At 41.0% G+C, this 23,562-nt stretch overlaps 1 protein-coding gene across 3 annotated transcripts in view; it reads right to left on the bottom strand.

Annotated features, from left to right (window-relative positions):
* RPAP1 (RNA polymerase II associated protein 1) overlaps positions 1–23,562 on the bottom strand; it is a 41,318-nt gene that overhangs the window by 9,267 nt on the left and 8,489 nt on the right. For all 3 annotated transcript variants that reach the window (XM_035328286.1, XM_035328287.1, XM_035328288.1), the window contains exons 6-18: positions 22,808–22,984; positions 20,331–20,537; positions 15,647–15,762; positions 15,113–15,211; positions 14,546–14,647; positions 12,909–13,076; positions 10,403–10,585; positions 8,729–8,863; positions 8,377–8,556; positions 5,569–5,726; positions 4,066–4,245; positions 3,028–3,229; positions 1,085–1,194 (exon numbers count right to left, since the gene is read on the bottom strand). In XM_035328286.1, the coding sequence (XP_035184177.1) occupies positions 1,085–1,194; positions 3,028–3,229; positions 4,066–4,245; positions 5,569–5,726; positions 8,377–8,556; positions 8,729–8,863; positions 10,403–10,585; positions 12,909–13,076; positions 14,546–14,647; positions 15,113–15,211; positions 15,647–15,762; positions 20,331–20,537; positions 22,808–22,984 (2,017 nt within the window). The remainder of the gene's footprint in view (positions 1–1,084; positions 1,195–3,027; positions 3,230–4,065; positions 4,246–5,568; positions 5,727–8,376; positions 8,557–8,728; positions 8,864–10,402; positions 10,586–12,908; positions 13,077–14,545; positions 14,648–15,112; positions 15,212–15,646; positions 15,763–20,330; positions 20,538–22,807; positions 22,985–23,562) is intronic.

Below are 23,562 nucleotides of genomic sequence, written 5' to 3'. Positions count from 1 at the left end.
TAAGCCAGGCTAATAATGCTGCCCACACATTTGGGACATTTCAAAAATAAACTGGCAGGCAAAGCCAAAAAGCCAGCTTATATCTAAAAGTGACATTGCAAAAACACTGCCCCTTGTGTTGGAATCTTTGGTGCTGGAAGCTTCCAATCTCATTTTTCGATCATGAAAGAACATGGGCCAGACAGTTTGGTGACCATTCAAATGCCACTTAAAACCAAAAATTTCAAGCGCCCCTCACATCAGACGCTGTTAGAAGCAACTAGATGTTTCCCTGGCTACAAGTGGAACCTTTCAAGTTCTCCCTCCTCAAAGGATTGATTCACAGGCTGGTAGCGAGGCTCCCTCTACAGCAGAAAGACAGAATATCTGCAGTGCTCAACAGTTCCCAGAGCCCAAGACAAAACTCATGATACCCAAATGTCTGAAAGGACCGTTTGTCATCTGGCCTTTCACTTTCATGCAGGGGCTTTCAAGGCCCTTGTGGAGCTCTGTAGGAGCTTAAATTATATTATAGAAGAAGCGTCATACAGAGCACGTGAACAGTATATGCACTCCCTCACTAACGTAAGAGGGACTCAAACTGATTTTGTTGTTGTTCTTAAAATCAAGGAAACCAAAGAAGAATCAAAGCCAAGAGTGACTAAAATCGATTTGGAATTGATATAAAACACAGCTACATGAAGGGCAGAGATGCAGGCACTGCAGCAGTGCCAGAAGGCGAGGAAGAACTAGAGAACCTCTGTAGCCATCCTGCCTTTTGCTACGAGCAGAGGGAGGACAGAGCAGGGTGTAGACACCGCCCTACTGCTCTCTAATTCACCCAACTGTCAGTGTCACGCGCATGGGGCATTTAGGTACAGGGTAAATAAATGGGAGGGGGGAAATATTTGAAGCAGAACTGTGCTCTTTCATATATTCTAGGCCAACATTAGAGAATTTCTTTGTTGTGAGTGGATTCTCTGTCCCTGAACCACTGAGCTTTGTCCATTCCTGACTACACAGTACAAAGGGCTCCCTCACATAGTACAGCAGTGAGACTCCCTTAGCTTCAGGCAACTGTTTCTTAGCAATGGAATGATTTTACCTGAGTAAATCCCACATGCTGCATATGGCTGGCTGGCTGAGAAGGGGCTGTAGCACCTCAGATGTCAAACGTTCCAGTTCCTCTAAGCAGTCAATTGGATTGACCGATGGCTGCATAAACAAGGGGAAACAGGGGAAAGCAGAAAAAGACGGTGATTTTATTCCTCTCTCTTTTGTTAGGCTTTGAGACACCATATAATCTACATACTGGTACTGCTATAGGTTAGAGCTGGCCTCACCGCTGAAGGTGTGGAAGCCAAGAGCTGGCACCTCAAGGTGTTCTCAGTACTCAAGTATTAAATGCAGCACAGAGAATTCTTTTTTGGCTGGAAGTAACGGAGCAAGATTCCCTAAATGAAAAACCCCACCCTCCCCATAGTATCTATGTGCTGATCTTCCCATTTAATTTGAAGGAAACACAAAGGTGATCAGAACTACCTCGAGAAAGCAGAGTGGCATCATGAGGGTCTTGAAAAAAAAATCAACTGTATAAAGTGCGTTTGACCTACCCATCAAGACATGGCTGTGGAAGAACACTGCACAGGGGAGGATCTGTGGCTTTTAGAGAACCATCCGAATTCTTCCGACCCTAGTAAGCAAGGGTCGGAAGTAAGAAAGTAAGCAAACTTTCCCTTCATTAGTATGCTGCTTTAGGATACAGAAATACTTATTTCCATAACAAAATCTGATTTTCCCTAGGTGAAAACCCTCCAGAAATCAGTCAGCAAAGTCTAAAGAAGACGTTAACCTCAGTTCTTAAGAGTCTAACAAAAATATTTAAGGTCCCAATATTCACTAGTCTAGTTACCATACTGGTTGATTTTTTTTCCCTAGCCCATTAAAAATAAAAATAAATTTTAGTAGCATGTTTGATTTTTAAAATCAGACCAGCTAAACACAGGTAGATGATTACATTTTTTTAATGGAAATAAAAAATCTTATGGTATACTTCAAGGACCTAAGAAATTATTTAGGCAGCCGCTCTTCTAGCGTATCTATAAGGGTTAAAAAGGAATATTCATCTCTTTAAGTAGTCACCCTGGTTCTCTAACACTCAGGACCTAATGACAGCAGGTGAATGGCACGAATGACCTTTGGGGCACTGAAGATAGCTTTGAAAGATACTGGCAGTTTCCACCCCAGCCATGGCAAGCAAACTCAATTATTTGGGGCAAATTTCAGAGGAGTTGCAGATGTCTGGATAACTATGGGCATTAAATTATCCCCACACCTTGAAGACAGCTGTCCCAGGTTAGAACCTGTGCACATCAGTTGGGCAGTAAAGAGGAAACTTGCACTTATCTTCATAACATGAATTTCTAAGATAGCTTTAAGTATAAAATAACACACTGATGTATAACCTTTGATGTATAACCTTCAGAAAACTCAGCTTAGAAGATGGTCACATACCGTGACTGCGTTACAAAATTTGACTTTGAATGTCAGTGGGGCAGCAAATAAATTTATCTTTATTGCCTCTTATCCAAAGTTCATATGGTATGATCCTCAGCGCTCAATCTTCCAACCAGGTTATTGCAGTAACTGTCCGCATGTAAGCTCTCAGACCACAACAAATGCAAAGACATTCAGTTTAATTTAGCCCACAAAGAGAAAGGACTGCCAAACTAAATTAGGTCATATTTGCTGCATGATATGGTTTTCCGCCGTAAATCAAAACAGTCAGAGTATTACCACATACCTTGATTGAGACTCCAAGCCCAAAGGAAGAAATGAAGACGGTGATATTTTGCATTGTTAATCTGAAGGATCAGCAAATTCATTTGAACCCAAATGCCACCCACTCTAGATATGAGGTGTGGTAAACAATGCTAGTCCTCGTTTAATGTTCTTCAATGCCTTTCTTTCTTTTTTTAGGTTTTTAGTGGTAATATAAAAACTGATGCTAGTGAGACGGAAAGACACCCTATATATTTCAGGCCTTACCTGTTGGCTGCAAGCCCTGTAATAAACTCCCAGGTAGATCATATAAGTTGTGGTTAGAGGCTGGAGAGTTTGCCAAGTTTCTGTCTGGGATATCTCCTGTAGGATTTTTTTCAGACCAGTCTCAATGAAAGGCTGTAAGCCCGACACTTGATTCCATGCTACTGGAGGAGGTGGAATCTGTTCACTAGCTTCTGAGCTATTGCTGAAACACAACAGAATAATGATAGGATAGTGAAAATCTCTCAAAAACCAATTCTCTCCAAAACATCATTTGATCATAAGTCATAAACTATTTGATCAAAACATAATAGCAAGATTTCCAGTTCCATGTAGCCCAGAAGACAGAAGCTTAATGACAACCACTAGAGGAAAAACAAATTTGCACATTCCCACAGACCAAACCAATCCAAACCGCTTTAGGCAGAAAGGTCAAATGCAGAATCTACTCATTATAGCAAGTTTCTTCATCTGTATTATTTTATCCTTAAGTTATGCTCTAGATTTACTGGACATGTTACCCCAGTATCCAGCTTTGGTTAAAATAGTCCAGAGTTTCTTGCTTTGGACTAGAAAATGTACTTGTGTACTTCAGCAACTTCTACTGCTTTGACATCTACCAAAACCAAATCCACTGCCAACTTCTCTCAATCCTGACCCACCTTGGTCTCTGCAGAGAGGTTCTTTCCTCCAAACCTCAGAGAGGTTTTTCTTTTTCTCAAAGGCTAAGTCAGAGGAGTTTCCTAGCTCAATTCATCCGTGCATTTTGCTAACACTGCCCTTGTACCCATTGCTAAATGCACATTTTTACTCCTCCCTCTCATCGGGCTAGCAGGCATCCAGCTATCTACCGATCTAGATACCCCCTTCTGACCTCATGGCAAAGGAAACACACTCCAGCATGCAGGGATTCACACGTGGGACAGTACACCACCCCAAAACAAAGAAACAGAGAAGGAAACAGCCAGGTCTCCTAACCAAAGAGAAGGAATACGGGACACCAACTGCTCAGGCAAACGGCACTGGTGACAGAGGGCCTACCTGCTCAGCTTGGCCTGCAGCTCCACCGTGCAGCCTGCTGTTTGTGTCACCTGCATCAGCAGAGTAATCACTGCTGTAGCTCGCTGGACAGACAACTCACGCATTGGGTTCTTCTCATGGCAAGAGCTGAGCAACTCAGGCAGGGACTGAAGTATCCTCACCAGCACAGGGTAGAGATCCCTACAGTAAGAATCATAGAATAAATGATGCTGGGAGGGATCTCTACAAATTATCTGCAGTCCAGCTCCCGGCTCAAGCAAGTTTGCCTAGGAACTTGGGTAGCTGGGTTTTGAGTATCTTCAAGAATGCAGAATCTACAATCTTTTTGAGCAAGCTGTTCCAGTGCTGACCACCTTAAAAGTATAAAAAAATCCTTCTTCTACTGTGAAGTAGAATTTCTTGTATTTCAATTTGTGCCCATTGCTTCTTGAACTTTCTCTGCATGCCATACGAAGATCCTGGCTCTATCTTCTACGCACCCTCCCATCACACATTTATAAGGATTGCTAAGATGAGATGATGAGAACAACCACCACCAACATAATAAAAATAAACAGACATGGGAAAAAGATGGCAGAGAAAGACTTCTGTCATTCCCAACTCGACTGAATGGAACCTACCCTGCCTCCAAGCATTGTGAGCAACTCTTGAAAAATGTCATTTATTTTATTCTTGTTTCTCTAGTTCTCAAATGCTCAAAGTGTCTTTGGTTATAATCATGCAAATTTAAGGAATCCTCTGCTGCTTCTCTTTCCTCAGCTTGATTTACTGTGTTTAAAATTATATGCAGTTTTTTTCTCTATTAACCAAGACAGATGATGGGGCTGGAGAACTCAAAATACTGTTGCAAAGACAGAACCTCTCTTCTGACACTTACTCCTGGCCTCCTCTTTACTTCTCTTCAGGGTGACTCCACAGGCTTATCTGTGGTTTCAAGTCACTGTAATTACATGAAGAAGATTCAATGCTTGAGGTAGGTCAGACTTATCTCAGTGCAGACCTTGAAGGTCAAATACATGAACTTTTATACCGAACTGAGAGTCAATGCAGAGTGCAGTTTGTTGGCATTAGTCTGCTTCACTTAGTATGCATGCTGGTGACTGCTGCTCACATTGCCCTTAGCTCATCAGATTCAACCCTGGGTGTGTTGCACTCACTGTGTCTTGATGTTATGCAAACACAGATTATTCATGCCTTCCAGGGCAAAAAAAGATGAAGCCCTAAAAAGTTCAGTTGCCATGCCATAGTACAGAGAAGAAGTAAGAGAGTACCAGTGATTAAATGTGGGAGATAAGGAAGAGAAAGAAAAAGACAAGAATTTACCATGAATACCTTTAGAAACTGCGTTTTACTGCAGGAGACCAAAGAAAGGGAAGTAAGACTCCCTGAAGGAAGTAGCAAGTGATCCTAGAGATCCCAAATTCACTCTCTCTAGAACAGGATGCCCATTTCCTATTGTGCCCTCCACCCCACTGTTCCCATTTCTCCAGCTTTGGACTGTACCTGTAGAGATCACAGGCCTGACTGTAGCCAGCAGCCACAGCCCACAGCCGGAAGGCTTCAGTGCTTAGCTTGATGGCTTCTTCCTTTGGCAGAAGCAGATCCTGTGGGTCTTCAGCTATAAATCGAATTAATCGGCTCTTCATTTCAAACTTATTAAGCTGAAAACAAATAGAAAAACAGGAAAAAGAACAAAAGTGGTACAGGAATAAGAGGCTTCACTCACATGCATCATGACGCTCATGAAGCTGCAGTGAAACCTGTAGCTTTGTTGGTGCATCGGACTAGTCTAAGCTCCCCTCACACTGTTCAAATCTGTCTTTAGCATCTGTAATCTTAGGGAGCATATTACAAAGGGTCAACAAATGGTTAATGGCTATTAAGATGGAAGTATTCCTGGGAGGGATGTCTAGGTATTACCTAATCCGTTCCTTACACAGATCAAGTAGACTTAAATCACTCCTGGCGGAGGTTTGTCTAGCCCACACACACTCTTGTTTTAGATGCTCTCTGCAGCATTCAATTGACTTTTAAAATATATAATTATCCTTTAACTAGTCATAAGCAGAACTCTATTAGTCAAGATTACACAGAGATTTATCTTATGAAGACACTGTATACAAAAATACTGAATAGATGCTTACATTTTTCTTAGGAGGTCACACTTAATGGCTTTCAGAGGTCATACAACCTGAATCTTTCTATGATTCTGTGTTTATTTCATGAAAAGGGTACCTCCTGCCTATTACTTTTATACAATTATAAAATTTTGGTGCCTTGAAAATGTTCTGAGGTTATTTTAGTACTGAATTAAACATGACATGACTCATTTGAAGTTCTCTAGAAATAATTTTTATCCTCCCTAACAACTGGATATTTTTGCTTAACCATAAAAAAGAGCTTCTCTTTCCCTCTCCCACACATACAAAAGCTTGTGTGTGCTCTGTCGAAACAAATGAGTTGACAATGTCTTTTTCACAACACAATGACATATTATAGATAATTTAAAATTCAAATGCTTTAGAGCCATCTTGCAGGGAAATCACTGCACACCAGTAGGAAAGCAAAGGAGCTGATGAATCAAACTATGAATTTTGACACCCCTCCTACAGAACAGAGGGCAAAGTTATATTTACTTTCAGAGGAGGAAGATGGAAGAATTTTGTCATTCGGTAAAATAAATTCCTACATTGACAATTTTGATTTGGGTTTTGATTATCTTCAATTCCTATGTTCAAGTGCCTGCACTGAGCTGTATAGGAGTACAACAGAACCAAAGCCTGAGTGGTAGGAACCTTGTGAACAATTTTTGCTAACTTCGAAACATCTGGAGTACAGTAAGCATGGAAGACCAAAATTTAGAGATTTTCTATTATGTTCCTACCACCATCTGCAGCCTTTAAATATCCCACTATCTGTTTTCAGCATATTATTCTATGTATTTTGTAGCACAAATTAGTACTCTCTTGCTGATGCTAGCAATTTCCTGTATGGTAATTTATTAGATGCTATTAAAAATACTGAACTAACAACCCTAAGAGGTGCTCACTTCACTGTAATGTGTGCCGCTCTGGGTAGATGTTGTGTATTTATAGCACTCGTGTGATGACCTATATGACTGCACACAATTATCTCTGAAGGGGAAAACCCGTCCAGAAGTAGCTAAGAGGGGTTGGAAATACTGATAAATAACCTCAGTTATTAAGAGAAATTCATGACAGGAAAACTTCAACCAGGGCTGTAAAAGACAATGATACAAATTAGACCTCTGGCTTATGAAGTCCTAAGATGCCGGGACATGGGAGAGGACAGAGCACTACGTGCCAACGTGTGCTCTAAGCATCTGCTATCGGTCAGCATCACTCAGCTGTGCTGTTTGGTTTTGCACAGCTGCACTACACAGAACAAAAAAAGCAGAAAAAAGCTTGAGACAGCTCCTCTACTGGTACATACCAGAAGATAGCATTATTACTGTCAGCAACTCCTTCCAAACATACACATGCACCTTCCTCACAATGATTATTTCAGCTTCTTTATTCCAGCTCGCACCCTGTCTTCCAAGAGATTTCTAAGGTTCGCCTGCAACTGGCAAAACACATCCAAAGGAGCAGAGACTGTGCTGTTAAGAGCTATGCTTTAACCATAGGCAAGTCTATGTTCATAGGTTCATAGAGCCACAGAATAGTTGTTGGTCAGAAAGAGCTTCCAGCAATTGCCTAGTCCAGTCCTCCCTGCTTAGAGCAGAGTCAGCTTGAGCAGGTTGTTCAGAGCTGGGTACATTAGAGTTTTGAATTTCTTCAAGGATGGGAAGTCCACAGGCTCTCTGGGCAACTCATTCGAGTGTTTGACCACCTCCACAGTAGAAAAAAAAAATCTTATGTTTATCTGGAATGTCCTTATTTCAACTTGTGCCCATTGCTTCTCATCAGTATATCCACTAAAAGGGTAAGAGTTTTGCTCTGTTTTCTTTGGTCCCTCCCACATAAACATCACACACAATGACAAAACATACTACATCCTGAGCTTTTTCTTGCCAAGCCTAAACAATTACAGCGCTCTCAACCGTTCCCTGTACATCAGATGCTTCAATTCCCTAATCAACTTAGTGGCCCTACTGCTTCCCTTTACCTCAGAGTGGGACTGCAACAGGAATCCTGACACAATCTCTCCCAGTTTCACATGCATTCGTCAGATCTGAATCAAGACCTTCAGCTCAGTCACCTCCAATTAATTGTCTGTCTTCACTTAGGAAGCAAGGCACAGAGAGCAATGGCAGATGCCATCAGAAAAACTCTTGTAAGAATCACTCACCAGCCTAGCTGTTGCATTTCTGCCTCCAGATGCCAATACTCTGATGAACTTCATAGCAGTGGAGCAAGCAACTCCATGGAGACTGGTGAGAAGACACCCTGGTTCAGCCACATGAGGATCCCACTGAGTAGGGATAAATTCCCTGACAATGGTGTCAATCAACCGAGGACAGTCAAGCAGCTGCAGAGAAATAGCAGGCAACACAAATAACTAAAGAAATGCAATTCCAGCAGCAAGATACACAGAACACCCAAGTTTGTCTAACTCCTTGCCATAACTTTATGTGCTTCTTTCTTCCCTTTTTTAAACCTTTCCTTACCATTCCTGAACTCCTGTACAATGGGAAATTTACCTGGCTGCATGCTTCAGAGGAATGCCTCGCTATGTGGGTAAGGATGTGCAGGATATCCAGGACTACTGTTGGAACAGGTCGTACCACCTCAAGAACGTACCTCAGCCGGTGCTGGATCCGTGTCTTCAAAAGTCCCTAAAAGAAAAAAGATATCTGTTATACTCCTAATGGTTGCTCTCTGAACAGCAGAGAAGCTCACTGAACAGTTGCTGGAAAGGAAAAGCAGACTCAATTAAATCTTTTGCAGAAAGTATTGAAATCCCCACTAGGGAAACAGAGAGAGAACTTTTGTACTGAATAAGACCACCAGCAGTGTTTTGGGATACTTGAGTTTTCCAGAGTATGAAACTGCAAGTAACAGGGAATACCTCCCCTATAAAGGAGTACAAAAATATCATGTGGCTTAAAAGGGTTCTCATGCTCTTTCATTCATTTTGGCTAGCCACCACCTCCATCTAATGCAGTATTCTGTCTTTAGTGTTGATAGTTTCTGTTAGATCAGAGAAAGCTGAAAGAAGCAGAAAACAGATACCAATTCCTATTTTGCACTAGGAAGAGAAAGATGCAGATAGATCATGTGATTTTGTATGGTTCACAGAGCAGAAGGCCACGATCAGTGACTGTGCTAGGAAACAAATCTTCAATGTAAGTGACACTGTTATACATTCCTAGTTCCAGGAAAAGGTATACCACCTGGGTTCATAGAACTGATATTCAAAAAAAAGAGTTGCAGTCAGGCAAGGTTGTGGTTCTAGGCTTGAATGAATTCAGCTGCTAGTTTCAATATTATTTTTCCAACATGTGGAGTAATTGGGTTGTAACAATTAGCAGATGTGAAATGGAATTTCACAACATCTGGAACAATGCAGAATTTGATCCCAAATCTCTTCTGAGTTCAGGCCACTTGGGAGAAGTTAATATATTTTATGCTGAACCATGTAACTGTTCCCAGAATGACAAACTAACCTAATCGTTATCTACTACTATTTTATTAAGCCTTTTAAACAGCGTAACGTAGTAGAACAGATCTGAAATCATGAAGTCACTAACTGAGACCAGATGCCCAAGTACAATAATCCAATTGCCCAGTGAGTTTATAGGCAAGTGCCATTCGGATACAGGCTAAAGCACATGGATTAAGTAATGTGATCACAGACATTAACAACTGCTGCAGGCAAGAGAATTGCATCAGCGCCACCAGGACTGGGTCTGAGATGACAAAGATTACTATTGTAAAATCTCATATCAGGGATTTGGGATTAGGCTTAAATATATGTAGAATTCCTTCTAAATATTATAACTTTTTTTTCTGAGAGAGACAAACATGAAAAACGATACTGGGGAAATGATAAGTAGCCACCCTATGTCAAATGCAAGGAGATGTCATTGGACAAATCTAACTAATTCAGAACTACCCATCTGTAATGCTCCTGCTTAACTTCACAACAGCGCATATAGACACTTCAATAGTGGCTAGAACCATTTCACTTTTAGCTCAAGTAAATGAGCTTGAAAATCATGTCTGCATGCAATCTTTCAGCAAGTTTGTTTAAAAAAACAGTTTTGTTTGGAACATTAGTAGCATACACAGAAGGGTACACATTTAACAGCATGCCTGGCCACCATACAGAGACTATTTTCCTAAAAAGATTTCAGACCTAGCTCTGTGCTGACCTTTACAACATCATATCGGGCCACATCTGGATCTGGCTTGTTTTCATCCTTTAGTTTTTTATTCTGAGACTTCTCTGTTCCAGTTAATTCTTCCTCTTCTTCCTCTTCTTCCTCCTCATTGTTGGGGACAAAGGGGAATGCAGCCATCCCTTGGTACCATGAGAAAGTCCAATCGAGATATTTCTGTAAGGATAGTAAAAGCACACAAAATTCTCACACAAAGATGTATCATGGAAGACCAAAAAAAAAAAAAATCAAATCAAGAATGCATTACTGAGTTCCAACTAACCCCAGGAAAAGAGAACACAGTAAAGGGTACTCTAAGCACATACAAGTGGGATGAAATGCTTTTTCAGGGAAGTGATTTTAACCTATGACCTACAGACACTTGGGAAACCATGAAAAGCAATTACTGTGACGTAAATTAAATTCACTAGACAGGGAACAGAAATGCAGCTTAAGTGGAAAACATTTAAGATAAAAATTAAATAAAATAACCACTCAGGGGTCTAGAAATTAAACTGGAATTTGGCATTTATTGGCTCTATTCCCATTTCTGGACCTGTGTGGAACTCAAGTCACAAATAACACAGAATGGCCATGTAAAATTTGTTATGTTAAAATAAACACTACCCAACATATTTGTTCATGCTTGTCTGGATTTTTGTTGAATGACCCCCAGCTTCAGCAAAGAAAAAAAGTGTTTTTGTTCACAACCAATGACAGCACCAAATACCCTGAAGTTCTAGGGCAATACTGCAGTATACTGCAGCTTCCAATTCTGTGGAGAGGAGATTGTGTCCACAGACCTATTTTCCCCAAAATGTTTTAGAATATGAAAGACAATTTAAATTAAGCATTGCTTTACTTAATAACTGCTTTAAATTTCCATTTCCTGAAGTGGTCATCAGAAATAACTACCACATTAGTCAGAAAAGAAATGGCAGGCTTCAACTAAACCTTGAGTCCTTTTTGAAAATTTTCAAATTAAAGTGCAAGTTATTATCAGAGATTAAAAAAAGTAATATCGAATAAAGTTGGGAAATGAGTTAGCGATATGATCAGAAGAGGCCTGGCTTTATAGGAGGAGGCTACATGCCCACCTGGAATACCAACTTTGGCCTATAATCTTCATTCAAGCAATAGAAAGAAAAGCACAGAACAGAGTATCTCTGTCTGGTCTTCAAAGGAAACGAAGAAGAAGATGCTTCCCATAGATACTGATGAATGAACAAAACATTTAGGTAGTACAATATTTATGTTTTGATCTTCTGCATGTATAGTGGGGATAAATCTTGTTTTGTCTTACAAAACCTGGAGCAGCAGGCTAGACTTCCAACCCTGCCACTTCCTCAAGGACTTTTTGAAGCTCAGCAGCATGAGACGCTAAGAAGGACCCTCCAAACAAGAAAATACACTGACATAACACTTACTGTGTTGCTTCTGGCTTGAAGAGATTTAGCAATTCCCACTTACACAAGACATCAAACCACAAGTTTTGATCTTAGAATCACAGCATTGCTGACGTATGAAACCCAGAGTAATGTCAGTAAAAAAAAGTCACATTAAGAAGATGGTTTATAGCATTAATCATCTAACACGGGTGGGCAGCACTCAACTACCAGAACACCATTGTGCTGATAGCTTAGAGAAAGAGCAAGATGCAGAGAAAGCTACCCAATTCTTCATTTCCCTTGCCTTTCCACTAGGGACAGCTCTGATGGAACGGAGAAATTATGGTGGGCTTCTTGAGATCTAACCACTGTTCTCTAACACCAGTCTCTTTCTAGCATGACAGGAGCAGCTCTCGCGAATGGAACTTGAAACACAGGCCATAACCTGCTTCGTCCATAACGATCTGCTTCTGTCCACCAGGAAGACATTATAATCTCACTGTTCAGGACTGTCCAGTATCTCTGAACATCCAAAAGAAGTTTCAACCTTTTAACAGGTGAAAAAGCATCATGGAGAAAATAAAACACATAAGAAGGGAAAACGAGGTATTTATCAGTAAAAGAAAAGCATGACAACAACAAATAATGGACAATGAGAGGGAAAGAGAGGAGTACTACTGTGGAGCATGAGGGAAAGCAGGGAGAGTATTTAGTCACTAATCTGTTCAGAAGCAGGAAAACTACATATAGGAAGAAGCCGACAACCTAAGAGGCCATATTACAAATAAAAATAAAAAGTCTAAATTGTACACTTTTATTAGTAGTGACATGATCTAGATTGTAAAGGTGTCAAAAAGGAAGAGAAACTCCCTCAACAGCCGCACTGAATTTAATCATAGGCAGAGCTAATTCATACACAACAGATGACTGAATCGCTCAGACTAGGATAACACACCCTCTTGTCTGTCACAAAGCACAGCAATAGCATTCTATTGACAATTAGGCTAACCCATCCAGCAAGATTTTGCTGAACCTACTTACCATTTTCATTCTGATTCCTGTAAACAGTTTAGTATGAAACAGAAGCAGGGCACTTCATGACTTTTTCTCACCTCATCATCGAGTGACACCAGTAGAGCCCGGAGAGCACCAACAGATGCTGCCATGACATTATCCACTGCATCGTCCAGGGAGAAGCGCAGCAAGAAGAGAAATCCAGCATCAAGCAGCAGACGCACAATACTGCCCTTCAAGGATGATGCAAACTCCCCAGCCCTAGCCTGAAAGGTACGCCATACAGAGCCAGTGTTAAAGCTCTTGATATTTTGCATGTTTGCCTCTTCCAATTTCAATTGTAAAGCAGCTAAACTACGTGCAGTCAGCCCAACAGGCTGCTCTGCTGGCTGTTCTCCAAGGCAATTTCAGAACTACCTCCTGGGACAGGAAATTTTTGTATCATCCAGTTCAAAGCAGTGATATGAAAAGGCAGACAAAATGCTTAGGACCTCAGAGATCCTGAAAGACCTACAAAGCCAGCATGGCAGTAAAATCTACATAGGTCCTATGAAACTGGGCACCTGAGCCACATTCTGAACACCTGCTGTTATCACTACAGTTAGGAGTCTTATGCAACCTGACATTAGCACATCATTGACTGATAAAAACTTCCCCCAGTCCAGGGCAGCCTTTCTAGGGAACATTACCTACTGATGAATGGCTCCTGTTTTTGCATTATGTGCTTACTCTTCCTCTCTGCACAGGGGGAGGGAGGGTCACACACCCCCAAGAGCAGAACAGGAATCCACCAGAATGCCCACCCTGTTTGGCATGCTACAAACACCTCTCCCCACTTACAAATCTGTGACTCAAGGGCCAACACAGAAGAAAAAGAAAAGTCCTAATTGAATAAGTTCATATTCCAATGATATTTCAGAAACTCAGTGGCATACTTCCCATTTGGTTTAGGGGACAAGAAATCCTCTTCTGCTTAGGTCAGTCTTGGGCTACCTTCTCCAAATAGTCCACAACCATTCCATAATAATAATTAAGGAGGCAAGTCAGCTGTTTCCCACAGAAGAGGTTTTAAGAAAAACTGTTCTTTATTTTCTCTTCTTTTACCCTACAGAGAGGCATAACTCCAATTCCTTAATCCAGAGAAGTCTGAACCCATCTTTCTGAAGTCTGGACCCATCTCACGACTTCATCCTGTTCTGCCCCACCTTTCTTCTCAAAACCACACCGTTTCTTCTCTGCCTCCACTGCTGTTGGAGGAAAGGTTAGTATTTCCCCCAAGAGAGTTAGGTGGGAAGGTGCACAGAAGTAAATATTCACTCTGCTTTATGCCTGTCACTGTAAGAGTAGGCTTGTTCATTCTCACCACTTACAGAACAAGGACATCATGTAGCTGGCTCAGGCAACAAGAATGAAAGGGTCATTGCCAAGGATAGCTTTTATCACTGAAGTAACCCCAAAAAAACTTGTGTCCAAAGAAACAAGGAACTGAAATTACAGCACCGCTGCTGAGCAACACCTGAAAGCAAATCCCAGCAGAGAAACCTGAAACTCCGTTTTTCTCCCAGCTCTGTAGGTTTTTTAACAGTAAGATTCTCAGTGTAAAAAGAATACCCTGCAGCTGATTTTGCTCACCTTCATTAAATACAAGAAAGCAAACAACTAGCACCACAGAACATGGACCCTGATCCACTGCAAATCTGAATTATGAGGAGGAGTTCTAAGGAAAGTGGCTTACCTTTTGAACAATACGACCCAAGACCTGTAGAGCCAGCGTCCTCTGCTGAATAACTTGGCTGCGAGATAAATGAAAGAGCTCTTGGAGAGAATAACCAGCCCTCTAAACAGGGAAGGAAAAGAACAAAACAAAAACAAAAACTACTATAGGCAAAAACAAATCCCTTAAAATAAGATTGGCTGTAAAATAGTGCATAACAGGAGATAAATTGCAACTCAATGTTGTTTGCTGTTTCACATCAAGCACGGAAGAGATTCTGATCGATGACATATGGAAGAAAACTACTTCTTAAGAAAAGCAAGTATGTGCACTTTTTTCTCCACACCACAGATCATTAATGGCATTAAAGAGAAAAAGCTTTAATGGAGTTCACAAACAAACACACAAAGCAAGTTAACGCAAGCACACCCAACTTCTCTTCAGGAGCTTGTTTCAAAAGGAAACCATACATCCACAGTTTCCTGAGGGTTTTGTCACTAAAAAGCATTGACACAAAAGGAATCTGACAAGTTAAACACAGAAAATGGAAATGGGTGTGCTCCTTCCTTTCTGCTTCATTACACCTACCTCTGCTTCTTCTCCATGGTGATGCAGGCCTAGATGAGTAGGCAAATCAGCGTCTGCAGGAATCAAGTCTCCCTTTAAGCTGAATCGAGCTTGCATTCCCTAATATTAAGGGGGGGCCCCCCCCAAGAAATATTATTTCTAGTGCCTTGTACTCTGTTCACCATTCAAAATTCCACTTCTTAAATCAAATCCTGGAAGGTGACACCTCAAACTCCCCAGATCAGACCTCAAATTCTTAAAAAAAAAACAAAAAAAAGTTTACTCCTACACTTTCTTTCCTTTTTTTCTTAGTTTTCAGACCTGTTTCATCACAGATGACAGTTGCTAGACTCTCACTTTGTAGCTCTCTTGAGTACTGCAGACTAAAGAGATACGTATCATCCCACCCCGTGGAAAAGACTGAGGGACCTCTCATTCTTACAAAATCTCTGAGATTAAGTAACCAGAGGACTAGTTTATGACACCTTCAAAACTGTTACTGCTGAATGAACCAGACACCTCAAGAACATGAAAAATCAGTTTCTGCTTTTAAACCTTTTTGGTTTTCTTCTGTCGGGGTGAAGGCAAATCTTTCATCCACTCCAGCTTCTCAAACTCCACATTGTCCATGTGAATCCATTCCTTCTTCGGCTTCACAGGCAGATCATCATCTTTGGGGGGGGGAAAAAAAGCAGCATTACCTTTGAAAGCAAAGATGAAGAAAATACTACTCCCTCTTTGCCAAACCATTTGGCTTAAAAACTGCAAATATAGTATTCATGTAAAATAAGAAAACAATTTTCAACCTGACTGTTGGCTGATGCATAAACATCAAAGATTTAAAGCTGTTTTTATCTTCCATGAGAGCTAGAAGAGGAAGTAAACAGCACTGTAACGAAATTAACAGACTGCTAATTTGGTGAAAAACTGAAGTCAGGATACAAATTAGGCAAAGCGATCAGAACCAGGGCAGAAAATAGTATCAGTCCTACTTTTACGAAAGCAAATGAATACCATGCAACGAAGGGAGATGAGAAATGATTCAAAGGAAGTAGTAATGCAAGTAGGTCCAAGCAAATCACTGGCCTGCCATGCAGCATGGTTTTAAAGATGCCAGTACAAAGTCAGTCTAGATACACCAGAGGAAGCACCAGTGCTTAACACTCATGCTTCCACGTGACTTCCAATACTGCTCTTCATTCTGTATCTCCCTCTAAAGACTTGAGGAGATCAGCTTGGGAGGAAAAAAAAACAGAACAAGTGAAAATTGACACAGCTTGCCTGAGAAACAGCTCAGTGGGGAAACTGGGCAGTTGAACAAGAATTTCAGAGGTGCAAGCACTAAAGGAAGAAACTACTGATTTAACTCGTTAAGGAGCTTTGACTAGAACAATTGGAGAAACAAGACATTTATGTTTGTCATCACAAGAATTGCCCTAGGAAAGAGACAGATCAGCATGTGGAAGAATCTCCCAAATGAAGGGACAGGAAAGATTTACTCAGGAGTTAGCTAAACACTAGCAAAGGTAATGCTTTGCTAGTAGGAAACCATCCATACTGGTGTGAGAAGAATGAACTAAGAAGTCTTTGCTATCTCAAGAGAAATCACACATGGACAGAGGCAGGCAGACTGAGGGCACAAAAAGCAGGATCATCATTCCTACTGAAGCAAAACAAGCCCCAAATTAATTTGTACTGCAGCTATTAATCTTCTGTTGCAAGGAAGTCTCTGAATTGGAGAGAGATGGATCTGAATGGTGGACTATTCAGTGGATGAGGAACTGGCTGGATGGCTTCATCCACAGCTGTCACCAGCTCTACGTTCAGGTGGAGGCTGCTGACACGTGGTGTCCCTCAGCGGTTTGTCCTGGAACTGGCACTGTTTATTTTCTTTATCAGTGATACAGACAGTGGGATTGAGCGCACCCTGAACAACTTTGCAGATAACACCAAGCTGAGTGGTGCAGCTGACACACCAGAAGGAAGGGACGCCATCCAAAGGGACCTGGACAGGTTTGAGAAGTGGGCCCACGTGAACCTAATGAGGTTCAACAAGTCCAAGTGCAGGGTGGTACACCTGGGCCAGGGCAATCCCAGCCAAGAGGACAGACTGGGAGAACTCATTGGGAGCAGCCCTGCAGAGAAGGAGGAATGGTTTTAAGCTAGAAGAGGGGAGATCTAGATTAGATGTTAGAAAGAAATTCTTCACTCAGAGGGTGGTGAGGCACTGGCACAGGCTGCCCAGAGAAGCTGTGGATGCCCCATCCCTGGAGGTGTTCAAGGCCAGGCTGGATGGGGCTTTGGGCAACCTGGTCTGGTGGGAGATGTCCCTGCCTATGGCAGGGGGTTGGAACCAGGTATTCTTTGAGGTCCCTTCCAACCCAAACCATTCTGTGATTCTATTAAGGAACAGTAAGTCCAGCTGAGATGCTCTTCTTTCATCAGATCTTTCCCTGCTGATAACTGGCCCCGACCCAACCTTTTACTTCCCACCAGTTAGCAGATAAACTTTCAGGAAGGGCACTTATCATTTTTTAGGATGAAACTTCACCCTTATGATCAGCGTGGTACTGAGTCAGGCAAGGAACCAAGCACAGTGTTATCTTCTCCAGCCAGAAAGCTGTTCCACAGAATTTCAGCCAAAGGCTCAGCACACATTTTAACTGAAGAGACAGAAAAAGCATCTGATATGTAAGTAAGTGGAATGGTTGTGGGTGGTGGGTGCAAAACCAGAGGAAATAAAATCAACAGGAAAAATTAAATCTATTGACATTTGTAATTCAATAAATTGTTTTCTCCTCCATTAATCACTAAGTTGGATAATCATTCCGTGATTAGTTAATCGTTCTATGAATAGGATTACACATATTACCATCAGGCCTTAGCATTATGATCTTGTCAACAAGACGGATATATTCCAAGGCATCAGCAGATTGTTCAGTTACTGAGAAAATCCTTTAGAGAAACACAAGCTGACAGTCTGAATACAACATTTGTACTGAACTTTTTCAGAGTTGCATTAAATTAAGGGCTACCAAACAAATTCTTCTTTTCCTTGTTGCTTTCCCTTTTGTCTTGATGCCAGGATTTGTTTTTTGATTTGATAAGATTACAAGTTGTTAGATAAAGGCCTCGCTATCTTGTTTATTGGAAACAGTGACCTTTTATCTTATTAGAGAGGCAAGTTTGACTTTTGAGCAATCCTGTTCTTTTTTGTTATCCTCCTCGTCCTGAGGAAATTCAGAATGACCATTTCTGCTGGGTTGTTCATGACATTTTTATGTCTCCTGTTAGCCAAGATAGGCTGTAGGCATAAACTCAGGTGCTAGAAAGGCTTCCTTTCATTTTATAATGATGTTCCTTCTCTTCTTTTCTTTGTTATTTCAAATATCCCAAGAAAATTGCTTCTTCTTTCCTTTGCAGCCTTCCATGGGAAGCAAAAGATACTGTCAGCACACAATACTCTGAACACTGAGCTATTCCCAAGAGCACTATCACAATTTTGTTCAGTCTTCACAGCTGAACAACCCACTCCTCCTATTGCTCCCAGGTGAGTAAAGGAATGTCACTTAAACAGGTGCTACTCGTGCACTCATCTGTTCTGAAAAAAGCATGAAAAACAGTTCTTTTGATTAACATGGATTGGTGAAAAAGTAAATCTTGGGGAAAAACAGCAAAAGGACTGTTCAGTGAGGTGTTTTCTTCAATAAGAGGCTAATCATCTTTCCCTCTCTTGCACTCGTATACACACTCATAGATTCATCCCCCTCATCAAGGAAATGGAAAACAGCTCTCTCTTGCAAACATCAAGCTGAAATCCAAGAGTGATTCAGAGACCTCCTTCATCAGTCCACATGTTGCACTGGGACACAAAGAATGCATCAGAAGCCAAAGATCAACATGAAAGTGGGAAAAAAGCATGCTAATGAAGGAGTGATGTCTTTCATACGTGCTACAAACAAAAGCGTTCAGAATTATGAGAATGGGAGCCTAAAATCATGACAGAGAAAAATAAATGACTAAAGAAAAAAACTGCAGTGAGGAAAGCAACAATAATAGCAGAAACATAAGGAGGAAAATTCTTTTGTCTGCCATGAGAATATAAAGGCTGCTCTAACTGCCTGGGATAAAGAAGCTTTCATATACAAGCAAAAAAAAATGCAGAAGCAACACAGGCAGCATCAGTGCAAGCTTCCTTAGCCTGACTGGAACATGGGGACAAGCCAATACTTACAAGCAGGTAATTAAGCAAGAGGTAAAACTTTCCCCTAGTGACCCATCAAAGACTCCTTATGTCATTTAGAAAGGGAAATAAGAGATGTGAGCAACATGCAGAAATTCACAGGCAGGCAAGTTCAGTGGACCCAGTTCTGGTATGAGTGTACACACACACTCAGGTCTCTTGCCAGTTTGAAGGCTAAAATAAAGATTTCCATAGGTAAACTTCCACACCTTCATTCTTTTTGACACACTACCACTCCCTTGCATCACCAAGATATACAAGATAAAAGAACCAATGGCAAAATTGATTATTAAAGTGTTCTGCCATAAAAGGCAACAGCTCTGTGCAATTCTTCCAAAAGAGCAGCACTCTCTACACCTTAATACTTCCTTCCACCTATGGCACACAAAGGAAAACGTGGAAATGACTGCATGGGCTCTGTGCTACAAGCCACAGAGTGGGGCCACCAGGAGCAGTGTCACAATAACACATACATGCTATATGAGCAATTTCACTGAGATTAGATTGACTGTCATCTTCATGCTACCCTGTGAACACATCAGTGATTCTTTTTAGAGAAATTTACCCAACAACCTCCTGTCCCCACCTAGTCCCAGTTAAATTATTCAAGCAGCAGCTGCGCCTATCACTCTTCTGTTTCCCTGTTTACATGACTAAACAGAAGAGCAATTTCACGTACTGTTTAAAACACGTTTTCCTTTGAGAATGAAAGAACAGAGAACTCAGAACAAATTTCCAAAACAAAGCAAGATCTCCCACTGCATAGCTCACCACCTCCATTACACAGTGTATCACGCTTCTAATCTGTGGAGCTCAACTAGAAATGACATGGACACTCTTTCTTTAGCTCAAAAAAAAAATCTTTAAGTATCACGATAAATTTCTGGTTTGAGTAATTAACAAAGTGCCGAAAAACTCCAACCTGGATTGATGCAAACGCTATATAAACCTTACATTTACGTTCAGAACATTAACAACATGTACTTTGTTCCTTACCTGTCATTTCCATTTTCATATTTTCTTCCTTCCTTACAGATTCTTCCAGATCGGACTCCTGTATGGAAAGAGATGCTCCTACACCATGCTGAGGCACAGTCAGAGATTCCACAAACTCCTCCGGTCTGTTCTGTTCCTTTTTTAATTCGTTTTTCTGGCCTACATTAACACCACTTCGTGACTTTAAGAAAGCAACTAAACTGGGATCTGCAAGTATTGACAAAGAGAGAGACAGGGAAGTGACAGAAAGTCTCAAAATACTTGATAACACCTATAGGTCTTGTTATTTATCTTAGTCTTTTCATTCCCATTCCACATACCCCCTTCTTCTGTGCCAGCTGTCACTTCTTTTCAAATTGGGGCACTTGACTGCTTTATGACCTCCTGAACATGTAAACTGGGGACAACTGACTGGTGAGGTGTCACCAGAGAGAGAGATGATGAATGCTTTTCAAAGTAAAGCAGCAACAACAACAACAAAAACTATTTATTCAAACAAAACCAGAATTGTTTCTTTCCCCCTCACTGCTACTGAAAAAGGCACAGCCTTACAAGACCATTTGTTATGGAGAGACCTCTGGTCTGTGATTTACGGGAGGAACCCAGGTCTGACAGTTTGCCTACCCTGTCTGTGAATTGTTCAGTTCTGAATGCTACGAGAGTACACAGAACAGACACCACAAAAAGAATTACCTGCTGTACTGAATTGCACTAGAACTGCAGTGCAGTCTACATATTAAGTTAGAAGGAGATCTTGTTCATTTTGAACTGATTCTGGAACCTGAGACTTAATTATGGTCTAATAACATCCAGAAAACATGAGTGACCATTCTCTTCATGCTTTGGAGAAGAGGAACATTTGGGAGGTACGTGTGTTTTGAAGGACAGGTAAGATTCCTCTCTCAAACAAGGAAGTGTCAGGAGACTTTTACATTTTACTGTCAGATCTGCTACAGATATACCACATCATTTTTGAAGGAGTGCACTTTCTCATTCTAGAAGATGATTCTCCATCTATAAGATGGTGTTGGGATGTTTTTGCCTGAGACAAATAGCAAGAGCCTGTGCACTACCTCTCTAAAACATACATAGATAAACTTTGATAAACCATGTCAGGGATGTGTAAAGTAACAGAATATATATTTCATTGATTATTTATTCCTTGGATTACAAAGGACAAGCAATTCAGAAATTCTTTGTACCCAAGAGAAGTCACCCCCAAAAAGGAAACAACTTCCTCATCTCTTGAACAGCTTAGAGAGGATGCAGGGATATATCCCACACTTGTGACTGCTGCATGCTCTTCTCACGATGCAGTATAAGCCTCCCTCAGTGAGGGAGAGGCATTCACCCCCATCTCATTAAAGCATCCGTATTTTTTTCTTGAATGCAGGCAGAGCTCTCAATTTCCCCCAGTTTACTGTATGCAGCAATGAAGAGGCTATATTCCTTATTGCATAAAAACATTAATCAAAAGTCACCAATTATGTAAAACTGTGCACAGTATGAAAATATATATATATATTTCTGCCCACAGTATCCATGGGTAAAAACAAAATAGTGACAACTATAAGAGTTTGTAGACCCTACCCATCCTCATAATCCACACCATGCAGTGTCATTTACTTCATGCTTAAGAGGTGAATTCTGAAACTGGTCCACAATAAACACGCACAAATTGTTCTGACTCCTGAATATGGAGGAAAAGTCTCCTTAATCCACGTCTGTACCCGTCCAGTTCCCAAGTTCATTCACAAGCAGGCAACTTAGTTTAGGAGTTGCTTCATTGTGCATGATTCCCTGGGCACAGATATTTTCAGAATACCAAAATAACCCCCAGCATACTTCAGGCCTCAAAGACTGAAAGATCTATAACTTCAAACCCTAGGGTACATAAATACATATGCTGTTTTAAAAAATAATTAACTGTCAAAAAATACTTAACATGGACCCCATCCTTTTTAAAATCCCAAAATGTTTGCTTCACTAATACCCTGACAGGCTGAGTGGTGGGGACAAGGAGCAAAGGCAACAAATCAGTCACAAGAAGAATGTGCATGAACAAGGCATTTTTCATACACGTGCCATTCTTATAACCAGTGAAGTTTGAAAAGCAAGATTCTCTCACCTTTCTTATGGGCATCAGAGAATTACATTTTAGGACCTCAATACATGTATACGTAACCAGGTATCTGGTGCACAAAGTAACAGTGCATGGACTATCTTATCCCACAGCAAACGGGAGAGAAGACAGTCCTAAGGTAAGCCCCCTCTCACTGAAGAATAAGCACTCTTAAAATTCCTTCGCACTTGATTTTTACTCATAAGCTACTGACAGGACACGGAAGTTAAACTAGTCCCATGTGCAATGACTGGTGATCCCAAGCTCCCATCTTTGATCTGTGAATTTGTTGAGATTTCAAGACACCTTCAAATTCAGTATGACTCAAGGGGAATTCACCCTGGGAAGCACATACCCAGCTGAGCCAGAAGCTTTTCCTGTTCCTGCAGGATCTCTTCCTGGGACATGGACTGCAGCTTCTCCAAGTTCTCTTTGTGAATAGCCTGAGCTTCCTGCTCACTCTTTTGGCTTCCAAGACCCTCTCCCGTTATGATACAAGGCTGCTGAGTGGTGAAAAAGTCATCAGCTTTATCTAAAAGATCCAGCAAAGAAAGCAGTTAGTGATTTAAGTCTCTGCCATTATAAGCTTGTTTACATTTTGTCATTACCAAGCCTGCACAATCCACACACACTTTTTTTTTTTTTAAAGAAACCTTGGTAGCCAAGCTAAAACAGGAGGAAAGTTTAGTTTATCTTGAAACAAAATATTTGGGCTTTCAGGTTTTTGTCTCATGTGACAACAAAACATTTCTGTCTTGTTTCATTAGAAGTTGGGGAGGGACAAGAGAGAATTAATTTGGTTTCTGTAAATTGCAAGCAACAAAAGGTGAACTTGAGCATAATGTTTATTAAAAGAAATGGAGCTACTCCGCTTCTCCTCTTGCTTCTAGCAACCCTCTCACAGAAACCCTTCCCCAGCAATCTTAGAGATGCTAAGCCATTTCCTGATCCCTCTGTTGTATTACTACATTTATAAGTGTTCTCCTGCTTCAAGGGGACCACAGCCATGGGGCTGCTGTGTTTCCCTTTGGTATTTCTCAGACAGAAGTACAGAGGCACAATTGTAGCAGGGTATGCAGCAACCAGCAACTGACCTAGATGGTGGATTAG

The sequence above is a fragment of the Oxyura jamaicensis genome, chromosome 5 (genome assembly GCF_011077185.1).
Source record: "Oxyura jamaicensis isolate SHBP4307 breed ruddy duck chromosome 5, BPBGC_Ojam_1.0, whole genome shotgun sequence".
In the NCBI taxonomy this organism is placed as follows: Eukaryota; Metazoa; Chordata; class Aves; order Anseriformes; family Anatidae; genus Oxyura; species Oxyura jamaicensis.
Note: the sequence above shows the minus strand (reverse complement) of the source record. Positions and strands in the feature narration are given on the sequence as shown.